This window comes from Chelonoidis abingdonii, chromosome 13 (assembly GCF_003597395.2).
Source record: "Chelonoidis abingdonii isolate Lonesome George chromosome 13, CheloAbing_2.0, whole genome shotgun sequence".
NCBI lineage: Eukaryota > Metazoa > Chordata > Testudines > Testudinidae > Chelonoidis > Chelonoidis abingdonii.
This window is the reverse complement of record NC_133781.1, coordinates 30828184-30846099: the sequence shown is the minus strand read 5'-3', so window position 1 is coordinate 30846099 and position 17916 is coordinate 30828184. Positions and strand designations below refer to the sequence as shown.

Genomic DNA, 17916 nt, shown 5'->3' with positions numbered 1-17916 from the left:
AGGGCTGCATGCTGCCTTAGGCCTGGAATAACCCGTGATATGAGTGGTTCAGGCCAAGCTGTGTGGGAAACATGTGGCTGGGATAATAAAAGGTATTGCGGGTCAGGATTGAGATGCATTAGCAAAGTTGTGTGAAAGGAGTTTGCTGCCAGTCTGCCCCCACCATGACTGGCTCTTAGCTATGCAGTCAGCCCTCCATTTGGCTGGATTTTGAGGTTGGTAGTTTTCAAAGCACTGCAGCCTGGGGATACATATTGTCCTCCAGTACTTGTCAGTTCATTTGCCCTTGGCTTTCTTGTGATTACCTCGGATTGCTGATGAAACTGCAGCCTGCACATTTCTGGGGACAGAATGGGCATGTTTAGCTTTAGTTTTTACATATCTCACATATGTTCAGGTAATTACTCTTGACAATTTACTTTAAGTAGGATTTATGTTTCCACAGATGTGATATATAAACAAGGGGACAGACATTAGGTTTGCAGGGGAAGAATTTAGCCAACACGTGGTTGCACCATAAGCTTAATGTGGATTTAAGAGACTGGAGTTTTATTAAAATGAGATATTTTAAAAATCTACGCTAACATAGTGGAGTGATGCTGACACGTAGCAGGCTGCGGTTATATTGCTGGTTCGTGCAGAGCCCAATTACATCACTGAGTGAAGCTGCAGAAGAATTCCCTAGAGGGAACTTGGGATAAATTCAACAGGCAAAGACACTCATTGGGTTATCAAAGACTGGCTTGAACGGATTTCTCCTGTTGTGCATTGAGAATAAGTGCAGGCTCAGGTGGTCTAAGCCCTCCTAAAAGGAAGATGTTTTCCTGGGTGTTTTTGTTATGATGAATGAGGATGTTACCCTAGCATTTATAATTTTATTATGACAGGAGGTAATTAATTTATTATATTATTTAAATGATAATAAATACCTATGTGCCCTAGCAATTAATTAGACTTACAATCACATAATTATGATAACCGATCAGCACTAAATAATCAGATACAAATAAATAAATTAGCTCACCCAACCAATAAATCAAAGTCACAAAAAAGCCCCTTTAGCTGTCCCAGAAACTTAGTCTTTCCAGGAAATGTTCTTGTTCCAGCCATTTGTTGGCAGCATGTTGGTGTATTTTTTAAAATGTAGCTTATGAATAAAAATATAGCTAGAATCTTAGGCAAATGCAACATGGCTTTATTAATCAAATTATATGTAAAAGTATTTAAAATGCAAATAGGAGTGGAGTTTGATTGGCTTGCCATCAAAGAGAAACACTCTCAAGAATGGGGCAAGAGAACTCCCATTTAGAGCAACATTTGTGTTTTGAACACCATTTGAGAATGAGGAGTAAATCCAGTTTCTCCATTTCCCTGCATTTTGCAGTTCTTTGCATCCGTGCAAAGCAGATGTGAGTGGGTGTAAAACACTGTAACATCAGATTAGTAACAATGTCCACTCACATTGCACTGGTACAGGGCAACAGAGAATGGGGCCCAACAGAGTTACACTGGTGTAAAACTAGTCAGGGCCCATGACTTAAAATCACAGACAGATTTCATTTTACAAACTCTCCTTATGTGAGGATATCAGGAATGTAATTTGTACATTTTGGTATAAACTTGTCTGAAAAGCCTGCTTTGCGATCAGTGTTGTGGTGAGTCTTGAGTGATAGCAATGTAAATTGTGTGGTTTTTGAGTGTGTCTGCTTTTAGGGCCCCAATGGTAACTGATGAGCAAGTCTGTTCTGTGTTCCGTGAATCCATATCATTAGAAGAACACAGAGGGCATTATGTCTAACAGTTCCTCCCGAAGAGGCTCAAGCTGAAAATACAGTATGGTTAGACAATTACCAGGAGTGACTTAGAGGCCCTGGAAGATATATTGGTGGGTTTGTCAAAACATCTGTGCTTTCCCTTTCATTTCCTCACTTCCTCGCTGAGAAAAAAGGGGGACAGCAAGGTCTTACTTGTTTCCCCTAGAGCAAAAGACATCATCATAAATTTACTTTCTTTTGAGGTTGTTTTTTGTTTCATTACATAATTTTCTGCACAATTTATTACAAAAGCCTGAAATATATAAACAAATCCCAGCACCTTTGAAAACCTCAGGCAGAAAACTAATATCTGGAAAAGTTTTAACTTCAAAGTGCTGTGAATAACCCATCTCACCTCCTGCCCCATGTCCTATCTGCATAAAATAGCACCCCCCCAACACACACTTTGTGACCAACTTATTCCAAAATAATTATACACAAATTTCCACTTTTCTAAAACTTCAGGGACACCTTTATTTTTAGACCCACTTCACCTCACCCCAGACAACCACATGCCACAGTGAGCATTCTTTATTGCCTTCAGTTTTTGACATAAAAATGCTGACTTGCCTGAAATACTGACTGAGACTCAGGGAAACTAAGATCCGGTCTACAGCTAAACATTAGATTGACTTGTCTGTGAAAAAATGTATGCCCCGTGTGACTTGTAAGGTTGACCTAACCACTCTTGTAAATGCAGCTAGACCCACAGAAGAATTCTTCCACTGCCTTTTGGAGAGGTGGATTACCTACACTGATGGAAAAGCCCCTTCTGTCCATGTAGGAAATGTTCACACTACAGTGGCACAATTGCAGTGGTGTAGCTGTGCTGCTGTAGTGTAGACATACCCTAAGGTTATACAGAAAATGGAACAGTGACTCTTATGCCAAGCCCAGTACCTTCCTTCTCCTTCTCTTGGGTTAGATAGCGTGGTGCCCTTTTTGTGTAAATGGGCTTGCTTATGGATGTGCTTCTGTCTCTTGTGGGGCTTTGCTGGGTGGGGCTTTTGGAGGGTGATTTTTTTGGTGGGTGTTGAAGCAATGTTTTGGAGGGTTTGGGGGAAATTTGGGGGGCATGTTAAGAGTTTTGGGGTGTTTGGAGGCTGTTTTGGGTGCTGTGGAAATTTTGTTGGATAATGTTTGGGGGCATTTAAGGGAGTTTGGAAGTCTGTTGTAAGGAGTGGGGATAATGGAGCTGATATAATGAGTTTTGAATGTTTTTTGGGGGGGAGCAGTGAGGAGTTTGGGATATTTTGGGGGCTTCAATTAGGAGTTTGGAGCAATTTGGAGGGTGCTATGGGGAATTTGGGGTATTTGGAGGAGTGTGGTGGGAGTTTGGAGTGTTTTGGAGATGCTGAGGGAAGTTTGAAGACTTAGAGAGTGCTTTTGGAATAGTAGAGCATATTGCGTTCTGGAGTGCTGTGGGGTGTTTTGGGGGCGCTGTGTGTGTGTGGGGCTCTGGAGAGTTTGGGGAGTATGAGGTCTTTGGGGTGCTGTGTGGGATTTGGGGGGCACTGGGGAGTTTTGCAGAAGGCTGGGGTATTTGGGGGGTGCAGTGGGGAATTTATAGTGTTTTGGGGGTGGTGTTCTGGGCAATTTAGGGGTACTGCGGGGCTTGGGGGAAGCTGAGTGGGATCACCCATGACACCCCTACACCAGGGATTGGGCACCGCCAGCAGGCTAAGATGATGCTCTGGTAACCCAGCCCCTGGACCTCCCCTCCCTGTAGTTGCGATCCCGAACGCGGCCGGCCTGGTTTGTCTCACGCGGCGGCCCGTCCCCGCGGTGCATTGTGGGCCGTAGCAATATGGCCGCCTCCTTGGTGTGCTGCTGAGGGGAGTTTAATTCTCCGGCGCTGCAGGCCGGTTCCCCTCCCACGGGGGCCGAAGTCAGCCCAGCCGCCAGGCCCGGTGTATGTGAGGAGGAGCCGGGGGAGGGCACGATGGGCCGAGCTCGGCGCCTGCCGCAGCAGCCGGGGAGCGTGCACTGCCCGCGAGGCTAGAGGCCCGGTCCCCCCCGAGTGTTTCTAGCGACACCTCAGCCCTCCCCGAGGCCGAGGAGAAGCCGCCTTCCTCAGAGCTCGGCCGGGGCTGCTGTCCGCAGGCGCCCCCGAGGAGGAGACTCGCCGGCGCTGAGCCCCCTTGCAGACACCTGGGACGGGGCCCGCTGTCCCCCTGTACGTGGGAAAGGGACACGCAGAGCTCCGCCTCGAACACCCCCCTCCTGGGATAGGGACCGCACCGGCCCCTTCCTCTTCGCCGTGTGTGCTGGGCTGGAGATTGCTGAGCACCATTGTCCCCAATGGAGTCTGAGATGCTGCAGTCCCCTCTCCTGGGGCTCGGGGAGGAGGATGAGGCAGACCTGACTGACTGGAACTTGCCTCTGGCCTTCATGAAGAAGCGGCACTGTGAGAAGATCGAGGGCTCCAAGTCTCTGGCCCAGAGCTGGAGGATGAAGGACCGGGTAATGCTCTGGGGCAGAGGTTTTTGTGGGGGAGAAGGGGAAGGATAGGAGGAGGTTCTGGTTTTAGTCCAGGGTCTGCAGCATGCTTTTGGATGCATCACTGAGTTTATTTGTTCCCCGTAGTCAGGTTTGCTGTGGTCCCATGCACTTGTTGCATGACTACAGTGGAAGTGAACATATTAACAGATTATGAATGTTGGTTACAGTTCCTAATTATAAGCATTTTAAGTAGCCGCATTGAGTTTCTTTGAAACTAGTGCCCTCCTGACAAAGTAGTGGAATTAATGACATCCTAAAATATACTTCTCTGGATCAGGTTAGTGGCAGGGGTGGCCAACCTATGGCTCTGGAGCCACATGCGGCTTTTCAGAAGTTAGTGTGGCTCCTTGTATAGGCATCGACTCTGGGGCTGGAGCTACAGGTGCCAACTTTCCAGTGTGCCGGTGGGTGCTCACTGCTCAACCCCTGGCTCTGCCACAGGCCCTGCCCCCCCCTTCCTGCTCCCCCCCACCCCCCCGAGCCTGTTATGCCCTTGCTCCCCAGCCTCCTGCATGTCAGGGAACAGCTGATCAGGAGGTGTGCGAAGGGAGAGGGAGGGCTGATCAGGTGAGCGGGAGGTGCTGGGAGCGGGGGAGCTGATGAGGGGGGCTGCTGATGTATTACTGTGTCTCTTTGGCAACATACACTGGTAAATTCTGGCTCCTTCTCAGGCTCAGGTTGGCCACTCCTGAGTTAATGGTATGGGCAGACAGTGCGGTAAATGCAGACATTATATTTTGTGAAGTTGTCCTGTGCGAGGGGGAGGGTTTAGTCCTTCTTTGGGATGTTGCATGGAATATATGAGTAATGCATTCTTACCAGAACAGTATTATGATCATAATATTTTTGAGATGGAAAATGTCTATTTGATCCTCAGACATGTTTACCTGTCAAGCAGGATATTGTCTCCTGACCAAATATCTTTTGAACATTAAACTGATGCTGTACTAAGTTTTGTTACTAAAAGGCAGACCTCTCTGTCAAGCCCATGCAGTCCTTTGTAGCTTGTATGCTGCAGCTAAACTTTTCTGGTTAAATATAAATCTCTAAATGTTGGAAGGAAAAGGGTATGTACTTAATCTACTCTCAGAAGCGGCCGTGAGCTATAGAATTTCTGAGATCTTGGGCGTATACTGCCTTTGTGTGTGTCTGTGTATGGACACCTGTTGTGTCTCCAAATCCACAGCTACCTGAAAAATTAAAAAACTAACATTCTCAATTAATTATTATTGTAATCTTGAAAATTGTATTGCAGGAAGCAGTTCTGCATTGGGCCTATAGAGATGGACCGGATGGGACCTAATAAGTCATCTTATTTTTGGTTTTCTTGATACTATGGTAATACAATTGTGATGTCAGAATGTTCCATAATTGTCGTGTCATTCTTATTTAATAACCTCCCCTTCAAAGAACCTCTCCAAATTTCCACTGACACTTCAAATCTGTGGGAATATTGAGACAATTTATTAAACATGTTCATTACAGTAGTGCCTAGGGACGAACCAAGATTGGGGCCCCAACTGTACAAACAGTGTAGTACAATCCCTGCCCTAAATGAATTAGTCTAAATAGACAACATAGACAAACGGTAGTGGAAAGGGATATAATGTACAAGTAGAATGATCAGAAAGATGGCAGCAGTCATGTTAGTTCCACAGTGTTTATGGAGGGGGAAGGGGTGTTAGGGTATTGGCTAAACAGAGAGAGTGCATGGGACAAGAAGGCGAGGAAGGGGGTTGGTGTAGAGTGAAGATGAGGTAAAGAGACTGAGCAGGAGGAGGTTGGTCTTACTTGTGCTGGTTGGGTGTTTGCTCCAAGACCAGTCAGAACTGTAGAAAATATCCTCTGTTCCTGCTTAAACTGTTTCTGTATCTGCTTTGCCTACTTTAGTTTCTGGATGGCTCCTCCCTGAAGTTTTTTCCCAAAGGCCAGTTGGCTGGTGGGAAGGGAGGCACTGCATGGTTCCTATTGTCCATACACAGTTCTGGGTCCAGGGGACATTGTGGGGGTGGATCTAGCCATTTTATCCTCTGGACCTGGTGCAATTTCAGCTGGACCTGAGATGCTGGAAGTTCCAGTTCACATAAGAGACTTCTCTGTGCTTATTAATAACTCCATTGCACACTTTTTCTTTCGTACAGCTTGGGTACGTAGCAATGACTACAAATTTTTATCTAGGTTTGATAGCCAGCACATTGCTGCAGCACTGAGCTGGTGAATGTCCTTCAGGCCCCTGGTGAAAGAATGAAGGGAACTCTCAGATATGATGTGCTCCATTGTTTGTGGCTGGTGACCAAAGTCACATACAGGTGTTTGCCTCATTTTCCATTTAAAGATGGTTTGTCCATGTCTCCCATGGGATGTCCTGATGCGAATCAATCCGCACCAGTCTTTCTGACATAAATCAAAACCTGGTGGTTTCTCAGCAGGGTCATTGACAAGCTGTTTGTTTTGAGTGGTTGAAATGCTCCATGTGACTCTCTATTGAGCCTCAGTGTCGAAGTTTGGTGTAAGGGTCTTGATGCGGTTCCATAGAGGGTTGCAGGATTTTAATCTTGTCTTTGGCAGATTCTGCAGGTCATGGTGCAGTGGGATCTTCGTGTTTGCATTGACATGGTCATTTCATACTAAGAATCAGAGTGTTAACTCATGTCCTGTCCAAACTCTGTTTTTCATGCACAAAACATTAACTGTAGTTTCAGTTGGATACAGCGTTCTTTATTTCCTGCTTATCCATGAGTTCTTTATGCCAAAGAAGATTTTTAGGTAAACGGAATTATACTTCTCTCATTTTACAACAAATGTTCTAGAAGTCACTTAAAAAAATAGTACAGTATCAAAGTGAGATTTGTAAAAGCTGCAAAGAGTCCTGTGTCACCTTACAGACTAACAGACGTATTGGAGCATGAGCTTTCGTGGGTGAATACCCACTTTGTCGGATGCACAAAAGTGAGATTTGTTTCATTATAAGGATGTGATGATTGTTTCTGGCCCAAATCTTAATCTACTGTAAAAGTGCTACTTAAAAATAAACAAAACAAAATACACATCCACTATTCTCCTGATCCTGAAAAATCTTATCAGCTCTTCTAAAGAAGGCTGCATCTTAGACAAACTTGACATGTCTCTGCTATGCATGTGGGTTATCATTAATGACAAACAGGTGGTGATGAATTCATGATCATTCAGGTTGCACTTGGTAGTTTGCTGCTTGTGCCTGTGCACTCAGTTCTTATGAGCAGGCAAGGTAGGAAAAATACAAGAATCCTGTCCTCCTGCAACGCCTTCAGACAAAATTTTTGTAAGTTTCCTACCTAGTTTTCTCACAAGTTGGCACAGCGTGGCAGTATGACTTGCATATTTCTGTAAACCAAAACACAGCTGGATGGTTTTTCTGTGCCGGTCTGCCTTGACGTTCTCTCTTTAATAAAACATTTTGTGCAACTTCTAACACTAGAAATATAGTGCAACAGCACCAAGTTATTGTGGGATGAAAGTATCTGTTAGTCTAGAATGGGTAGGCAGATTAAAGGTATTCTATACATAGTACACTTCTAATTTTGTAACATTTTATATTTGAACAAGCAGAATGTAATATAAAAGGAGGTCTGTACTTATAGTCTAAGATTTTAGGTTTTTTAATATATATACTTAAGTTTCACTACACCCATGTGTGGATAGACTCAGCAGAGAAGCAAAGGACTAAATGGCCTGTAGAATCTGAACTGTTTTGCACTAGAGGATTTTTCCAAGTCAGAGTTACTGTGTATTAACAGAGCAGTATGTGAAAAGCTTGCATTACTACTGCCCGTGCTATGCCAGGTCTGTGGTGTTTGAACTAGAAGACTTTGATTTCTAGTATTGTCAATTGGACACCTTCCATGAGCACTAAATTTAATACTTTAAAAAAAAAGATTTTTTTATAATTAATGCGTATGAATGTCCTTGTGGAAAATAGTTTTTAGCCTTCATGATGAAGGCAGAAGTTAGTAGTTCAGCATGTATGATTAAAGATGAAGAGTCCATCAAAATGTAAGCAATTACAAAGAGTGGTGATTCCACCACATGAAAGGGCAAGTCCATTTTTAATATTTAATGCTAACTTTCACAAAGTTTGAAAATATTTTTAGTTTGCCTTTTTTTCTTGTCAACTCTGGGTTTCCCCTTCCTCATATTGTTAAACAAAGCTGGAATTAAGCATGTTGCTGCCACTAAATAAAAAAAACAAGTTATGTAAGCATCTTTAAAGCCCTGCGAATATATGGATATCCACATCAGGACCATGTATGCAGCCCTCAGATCGGATGTGGATACAAATTTTATATCTGTGCAGGGCTCTAAGGATCTTGTCATACCAGAATGTCTGTACCCCAGCATCCTCTCTTTTGAGAACACAGTACTGGGAACAGAGTATGTCAGTTAATGCTACAGAGCCAGTAGAGGGAATACACAGTTTTTGATTTTCAGACTGAAGAATAGCAGGTAGGGTTCTTGAAGCTGTCAGAGTCACCTGCTGAAATCTTGGTTTGGCAAAACAATAATGGGACTAACGTTCAGGCTAAGATTAGAATCCAAACTGAATCTGGCACAGAATGTTAAGCTCTGCTTGACCCAGCTGAAATCCCATTGTCCACCTTAAATAAGAGAGTAGACAGTTCCGTATGTGTTTTGATTTTTGAACTGAGGTGTATGATAACTATATCCCTCTACTTAGATTCTCATTGACCACTGTTCTTTTATGAGACTTCTACTTTATCTTCCTCCCCTGCCTGAAAAGTTCTCTTGTCAGGGTTCAGGAACGAGACTGACCTGATCAAGGCTCCTGAAATCCATTCTCATTGATTTATAGTATATGCTCAAATAAGAGTGGCTCCAAATCTAACTCTGTTTCATCAGGTAATGATGTATACCAGGGGTAGGCAACCTATGGCACGCATGCCAAAGGCGTCAGGCGAGCTAATTTTCAATGGCACTCACACTGACCGGGTCCTGGCCACCGGTCCGGGGGACTCTGCATTTTAATTTAATTTTAAATGAAGCTTCTTAAACATTTTAAAAATCTTATTTACTTTACATACAACAATAGTTTAGTTATATATTATAGACTTATAGAAAGAGACCTTCTAAAAACATTTAAATATATTACTGGCATGTGAAATCTTAAATTAGAGTGAACAAATGAAGACTTGGCACACCACTTCTTAAAGGTTGCCGACCCCTGATGTATACCATAATCACAGTGAATGTCTAATTTTATTGAAAACTGTTTCAAAATGGTTACACTAATTGTTGTGGGCTAGATTCTACTATCCTTCATATGCCAAGTGGCACTCTCCTCCTCACTGAGAGGCCCCATTATTTTCAGTGAAGCTTTTCATGGGGTACAGTGCAACTCAGTCTGAGCAAGGCTGTCCCTGTGTGAATGCAACTGCAGAATTATTGTTTATCTTATGTACTGTTTCTTTAACTGAAGAAGACAGGAGCAAATCTTGAACCATCAACTTGGGCAGTAAAGTTTTCTGAACCATAAATATCCATAGATTCCAAGACCAGAAGGGACCATTGTGATAGTCTGACCTCCAGTATAGCGCAGGCCGCAAAACTTTTATTGTTGGTGCTTCTACGTTGAACTTTGTCACTTGTGTTAAGTGAGCTTTTCTTTGTCTTGGGATCTGTGGTGTTTTGTTTTGTAGCATATAGATGGGAGTCACTGTGAATCTGATTAACTTTATCAGGTATTCTTTGTACACATCTGCCATTCATATGTGTCTAGCCGCTTTTCCTACTAGAATATAGAGATATACTGTGAACAATTAAAATACTGGACAATTTAATTTAGAAACTATTTTGTTTGTCTTCTGTATTTTCTTTATCTCCCTTTGTTATCCCAAATCCCAGTAACTATTTTTGGTATGTTTTTATTAGATGTCTTCTGCTTCTATTGCTTTTTTCCTACCTGTGGTGTTTGTTTCCCCAGCAACCAACTGTGATCTCACAGATGCTTACTATGATTTCATGTAGTGAATAAACACCAGGAATGGATCTTAAAATCTAGCAGGTGCTTCATTAAAGAAATTGACATTTATTAAACATTCAATCATCCCCTGCCATTCAGCAAACTGAAGTCAGCTCCACCCTGGTATTCTGCACATAGATTAAAACAAAGTATAAACAATTGTAGGTGAATAGAGGGTAAAAAATACTGAACCAGTTCTTATTGCCAGTAACTCTTGCAGCCCATCAGAAATGATCATTAAAGGTTACTGGTTTATCCAGAAAAGCAAGTAACTTTATTTAAATAGAGACCAGACAGGTATTGTGTAGAACACCTTTTCTGTGTGGACCATTGTGAGATAGTGGTGTGATGAATGTACAGGAAGATATAGCAACTGTTACAAGCTTAGTAATAGCTCAGGAGTTGTTGGACTTAAGAACCTGCATTAATGAGAGAGAGAATGATGTCTGGAAGCCTGTAGTTATCCCTTTTCTTTTCAAGAAGCACCAAGGAATTTTAGATTTCAACGCTGTAGAAGGGATCTTATTTGTAATGTGTTTAGAGCAATGTGTATGAGCGCATATGCAGGGGAGTTCTCAGTTTAGAGGGGTTTAAGTGGTGCATACTGAAGGCTCCAATTTTTTTTTTTTAAAAGGCACAGTTTTGTTTGGGAAAAAATTCTAAAGTAGAATTTTCCAAAATTCTTAAGTCCCTTGGAAAGCCAAATCCCATTGACTTTCAGTGGAGTTCATGCTTTTAAGTCACTTGTTGAAAGCCCATATGAAATTCTGACCCAAAGTCTTTGTTTAATTTTGTGAAGGCCCTATCTGTGCTAACAACAACATAATATAGCATATAGGAACACACATCTGCCCCCATGACAGGTCCCAATATGCTAATCTGATAGTTCTCTAAGTTTCCTTGAGAGCCACATAATATTTGCATCTTTCACTTACTTGAAAATGTTTGGATCCATGTAAAAAACAGCAATAAAGGAAACAGTATACATACTGTACAGTTGCTGCTTTTTTTCTTAAGAGAAGATTCATTTCAAACAGAAGAGTGAAGTGCACTTGTTATATTTCTGTTTCCATTAAGTAGATCATGAAAATGAAGACCTATTCCAGGAGTAGTATATTAGTATCTGAACTAGTGGAGGTAATACCTATGAGGAGGTGGGTATCCAGAATAACCAGATTATTATGGCATTGGAGTTATAGGTAGAATCTGAGAAATTACAGCTAATCAAAGGGAAACTACCTTTCCAGTGATGTAAGGCACAACTTTCAACTGGTCTCTGAAAATTCATTTCTCACTATTATAAGTTTAAATAATTAAGATAATAGGGCTTCCCTTGGGAGGCAATTTGACTGTCTAGTAGATTTCCCTATTAAGAAGTGTTCCCTGATATTCATCCTGTTTCTTAATTTCATTCCATTGTTCTGTTATGCCTCACATACTACCCTAATAATGTCTTCCCCTCCTTTTGTGTCTTTCAGTGATTCCTGAAAATCCATTCTCTCTCTCTCTCGTTTTTTTTCTTTTTTCTTTTTGCTTGCTGTAGCATACCCTCCCCCTGTTCTTTCAATTTCATGTTTCAGCCACATTCATTTCAGCCATGGCTCAGTCTCTTTGGTACCTATTGGGGTGGTTGTTAATCAGCTGAGGGGGCTAGTAGGCAGTCCTTTCCCTAATCTCTCCTCAATCAGATTGCCAGTTTGTTCTCTCCTTTTCACTACAGCTTACTTTTCTGGTCTGTTTCTGTCTTTGATGGATTGGAAAGCAATGTTTGGCTTCTGGCATCACCTTGTGACGCCTTGTCCAAGGGAAGATAAAGATTGATGATTTTTAAAATTTGAATTAATTATAGGTTGATTTTTTTTAAATAACCCTATTTAAAATAAAATTTGAAATTGACAACTTTATATTAAGGCCTAACTTTATTATAATCTATTAAAATAATTTAAATTAAATACAGAAAAACAGTATTAAGCAATATGGGTTTGCTGGTGAAGTTATTATGAAATCAGCCTACTGAACTGGAGGAAGTCACTGGCTAATCACCTGGAACCAGACTTTGTTGAAGTGCTAAATGAGCTTTTGATAGCAGTGGCAGGTGCAGAGAGAACATTTTGTTTCAGTTTATTCAACTTGTTCAGTTCAATGACTAGTTCATTCACAGTTGAGAAATAGATTGGGAGTTAAGAAAGTTTATGTTCCTTATCCAATCTATGCATAAAAGCTAGGTGTGAGAGGCTGAGACGTGCCAGTGTTAAAACTTGTGTTTCTGGTCACTAGGTACATTATCAGTTCAGTTCACTAGCTAAGGATAATACTTCCTCTGTTTAATAAATCAGTTGATTTTAAATGCAGAACATGTGAAGCTTTTTTTCTTATGCACACTTAAATGTAGTTTTATTTAGCTAATCAAATAAGACTCCATTCTGTTTTTGTGCATTTTAATTGAATTCTAGTTTCCTTCCAAATGAAGCTTGACACAAATAACAATCTAGTGAATATAGTATGAAACATTCACCATTTTCTAAGATAAAAAGCAGAAAAAATAAAAAATGTGAAGATATGTAAAGCTATATAATAGTTTAAATAAATGCGTATAGCTATAGTGTATCATCCTGGTTAGCAAAAAGAAGCATTAGTTTAGGGTAAAGTCTATATTTAGTTGGAAATCAATATGTTTTAATAATTACCAACCAAAGAAGATGAGCCTGCCTTCAGGAAAATAACTAAAAAATACAAATACAAAACAAGATTAAAATTGCTTATTTTAAATTAAGGTTTCCTGCTTGGGTGATTTAAATCATGATTCAAATTGGTGATTTAAATGGCTTTGATTTAAATCAATCTGTCCTGCTTATTTATCCCTCTAAGCAGCCTTATCTGTCCCTATGTATACTGGTCAGGGTTCATAATTTTCCTTTTGGTGGTGACAATGGCAGGCAAGAAGTGGCTGAAGTTCTGCTGGAATGTCTAGGAGAAAGTAATAAAATGTAGTGTATTATCTAATAGCTTTTGAGACTAGGTTACCTGAAATACTTTTTCCTCATGCTGTACTGCTAAAGCTGGAGTTCCCTTGTAAATGGGAGGAGTTTGTTTTCTCTCAGGAGCCTCACATTTGGAATTGGCCCCTATCCCTGGTCCTTCAGAGGCCAGGTCTGTTAGCCTTCAGAGTGTGCTACAAAACCCCTCTTTCCCAAACAATTGGAAAAGGGAGAATTGAGAGTTGGAGAGGTCTTATTTGTGTTTATCTTCTGGTTTGTGTTTTACACTGCAGTGAGCAGTTTATGAAGAGCTTGAGATAGAAAGCTTGTCTTCTGTAAATAACCAGAATGCACGTTAATTAGGGATGTAGCCAACAGCTATATGAGACTGTCTAATTTATCAGATTTTCATGGGTAAACAGAAAGCACTTCTAGACCACACTTAAAAGGGGTGCTTGTGGATTCTTTCCCATGCCCCCAAATACACATACACAGAGGCTGTTAACCATCATAGTGAATATGGAAGTTGTCTCCTGCAGTCCCAGATCCAGGTCTCTTCATAGCACCATTTGGCAGGCTAGTGATTTTAATTTTACTATGAGCTACAGAAAACTATCCCATGAGGGTTTGGGAGTAAAATGGTGTTCTTTTTCTTGCTGTATAAGGCTTGATCTCATGGAGGCCTGAAAGGGAAGTTCTTTAGAAGAGAGGAATTGGGTAAGAAGGGGAAAGCCTCTATTTCCCGATTTTTAAGAGTGATCATTGGTAAATGTAATTAAAATGACTGAACATTGTAACGTTACCCCTTTCACCAAGAAGGCCTGCTTTTGCAGAGATTTTATTCTTCTTGCTCTGGTTCTATGGAATATGTGTGCCAGCAGAGTGACACTGCTTTTGTCTATTATTTATTTAAAGAATTGTTTTATCAGAAGGAGTTGGGAGTATGCTTTGAATGTTGAATTAAATCACATACCTTTGGTAGCAAGTAAGTCATGAAACTTTATTAAAATAAAAGGATCTCAAATATGTTGGATTTTTACCGACAAGATGCTACTAAAGTCAGAACATTTAAATTGAGCCACATTTTACTTATATTGATTTCTGAAATACACAGAGAGCAAAAGAGTTAGTTATAGTGGTTTTATTTTAACAACTTTTTTTTGCTGCTTTATAACCTGCACAGTGAGAATTAAATCCTGCTTTTAGGAGAACCGGCATAGGCAGACAATTGGTTTTCTACAGAAATGTAGATTAACAACAGTACTGCATAAGAATGCTCTTAATTCAAATAAATTTGTAGAGCTTAACTGCTTGGTTGCTAAACGTTCCATGTTTCACAGGAATATTAATGGAACATGGCAGCATAATAAGTGTAGTGGAGGGTTAGCACTGAAATTACACTTTGACTCATGTTTTATGTATGTTCATATTTAAATAATTTAATAGACATTGGTGACCATTATTCCAGCTTGAAATAATCATTGTAAGTCTCCTTACACTAGGTCACATTTGTAATCAAACTGTGCAGGGTTGTTCACTGTGATTACTGATTGCACAGGTGATCATGGAGTGCCAACGGTGTGCAGAATTTAATAGGTCTGATGCTTGTCAATTAGACTGGGATCTAAATCCAAATGACTCAACTGTCTCTGTTAAATGAAGACAAACTCTGGATATTAGGAAGAAAACACGCCAGAGTACTGGATGGCTTTGAGGACTGCTAATGATGTGAATTCTTTCACCTCCAGGCTAATGGTTGAAATCCATTTTAGTTCAATTATGGCCAAAAGTAGTTATGGCTCTTCAGTGACATTTGTAAAATGATTTGGTGGGTAAGACTGGCTGCTAGTGAACAAACATCCATATCACAAAAGATCACCCCCAAAACTGGCATTAATGGGGAGCTTTGTTGGCAATCTCATTATTGAAGCTATAGATTGAATGTCCTCTTCTCCATAGACATGATCACTCCAAGTTAAGGCTTCTGTTTTGCACTGATGGAGTAGAGTTGGAAAGTTTGCAGTTTCTGCTTATGTCTACACGCATTTTGTGCCTAAAGAGAGGGAGGACTTCACTCTTCAATCAGAGTAGTTAATTCACACATTTTAGAAGAAAAGGGTCTAATCTTGATATGGTAGTAGCAATTCAAACAGGATAATCTCTGTCACCGCCTCTAGAATTTTCCCAGTTCAGCTGGGAGTTTGTGGACATACAAGTTTGAAAATTTACCAAGTCTATAATCCATAGTTCTCTCATGCATTTTGTTTAACATTTCCCAAGTACCCCATCCCGTTGTTTGCAATATAACCAAAATTCCCTAGAGCTAGGCTAATGGAAGAGCTTTTTTTTGGTGTTGCAATAAACCAATGCAGCAGTTTTTGTTTTTTATCCAAGGCTTAATTGTCTGCTTCATGGAAAGTCATGATAACTCCTGCTTTAACCTGTATTGATTTCTCATATATAGGTCCCTACCAAATTGATGGTCCATTTTGGTCAATTTCATGGTCATGGGATTTTAAAAATAGTAAATTTCATGATTTCAGTTATTTAAATCTGAAATTTCATGGCATTGTAATTGTAGGGGTCCTAACCCAAAAGGGGGGTTGTGGTGGTTTTTTTTTTCTTTTTCCAAGGTTATTGTAGGGGGGTTGCAGTATTGCCATCCTTACTGCTGGTGGTGGTGCTGCCTTCAGAGCTGGGCATCAGAGAGTGGTGGCTGCTGGCCAGGAGCCCACCTCTGAAGGCAGCGCCACAGCCACCAGTGAGGCAGAAATAAGCATGGTATGGTGTAGTACTGACACCCTTACTTCTGTACTGCTGCCTTCAGAACTGGGCTGTTGGCAGCAGACGTCACTCTTCAGCCACCCAGCTCCGAAAGCAGCAGTGCAGAGGTAAGGATGGCATGATATGGTATTGCCACCCTTAGTTCTGTCCTGCTGTTGGTGGGGCACTGCCTTCAGAACGTGGCCGGCAGCCGCTGCTCTCCGGCCACCCAGCTCTGAAGGCAGTGCAGAAGTAAAGGAGACAATAACCTTGTGACACCCCCCATGCCCCCGCAGCCCTCTTTGGGTCGAGACCTTCAGATTGAGAAATGCTAGTCTCCCCCTATACTATACAGATTTCACGGTCTATGACACATTTTTCATGGCCATGAATTTGGTAGGGCCCTACTCATATAGGAAACGTAAGGGAATTAAATTTCAAAATATGTTTGCACAATTGTAAGTGGAAACTATGTGTAATGGTATGCTTAAGTTGTAGTTACACTGTATGCACAATCATGTATTGAGTTAAGTTTTATTATTGTGCATGCCTTTTTCTGCATGGTGTTTAAGATAAATCCTACTTGAAATCAGCATTTGAACTCCATAATATAAGTTCAGAGAACATTAGTAGAGGGTCCTTCATGTGTTTGGTATAATCAGTTTTTTATGTCAGTAATGGTGATGTAAAGCAACACAATTTTACATTGAAATAGTTGAAGAAAATGTTCTGCTACTTTCAAACTTCACACCACAAATGATGTCCCCTTAATTTTGAAGATATTAAGATTACCCCATCTAGCCCTGTTCAACAGCATTCCTTCCCCCCCCCCCCCCCCCCGCACCTTCTTTCTGTGGCTGTATCTCTGTGTTTCTTTGTTTTTTTAATTTATGGCATGTTGGTAGTTGCTGAGTAAAAGTGCACACAGTGGTACAGTTATTCAGTCCCCTTGCTCTGATCACCCTTGTTCTCTACTGTCTTGCATGCCCAGCAAACTTTATGGTGAGTTTCTTCTTCTACATTAGCAATTTGGAGACAAGTCAGACCTTTGGCTGTGCATTGACTTAGGTCAGTCTCTCAGTATAACGATTGACAAAATCAGTGACCAGCTCTTTGATTTCAGTATTTCAGCTCAACCAATGTGGAAGGGGTAAAAATGTAATTTTTAATTTACCAAAATCACTTGTTTGTTGTACAGAAATGGCCAAGAGATTTGTTCACTTAAACAGCTCCATGAGGGTACTTGGTTCTAATTATACTTGCACCAAGAGTAATACATTGTAGAAATACAGTATTAATATGATGAAAATGAAATAGACGTTAATTTGACGAGGGGCAGTTTGGAAAGTGGAGAGATTTTAGTATTAGTGAATGGCATGACAGCAAATTGTTACTGTTTTGTTTTTTCATTCAAAAGGGTATCCCTTTCTATTGTTATGAGCTGTGTGAAACTTTGTTATGGGTTGAGTTAAAATCTTGTTGATGGGAACAGAAACTGAGAGAGACTGAGGCAGGAAGAAAACCACGCAATAGTTTGTAAGTGCAGTGTGACCCTGGAAAAAGCTAGAGCTGGGGTTGGCAACCTTTCAGAAGTGGTGTGCTTCATTTATTCACTCTAATTTAAGGTTTCGCGTGCCAGTAATACATTTTAAAGTTTTTAGAAGGTCTCTTTATATAAGCCTATAATATATAACTAAACTATTGTTTTGTATGTAAAATAAATAAGGTTTTTAAAATGTTTAAGAAGGTTCATTTAAAATTAAATTAAAATGCAGAGCCCTCAGGACCACTGGCCAGGACCCTGGCAGTGAGAGTGCCACTGAAAATCAGCTCGCGTGCCATA

The 17916-nt window shown here is 40.9% G+C and overlaps 1 protein-coding gene across 3 annotated transcripts in view; it reads left to right on the top strand.

The window, feature by feature from the left end:
• The first annotated feature begins 3596 nt into the window (after positions 1-3596).
• RPTOR (regulatory associated protein of MTOR complex 1) overlaps positions 3597-17916 on the top strand; it is a 290490-nt gene continuing 276170 nt past the window's right edge. For all 3 annotated transcript variants that reach the window (XM_075071909.1, XM_032797289.2, XM_032797288.2), the window contains exon 1: positions 3597-4277. In XM_075071909.1, coding sequence (XP_074928010.1) covers positions 4116-4277 — 162 coding nt within the window. In that variant the 5' untranslated portion in view covers positions 3597-4115. The remainder of the gene's footprint in view (positions 4278-17916) is intronic.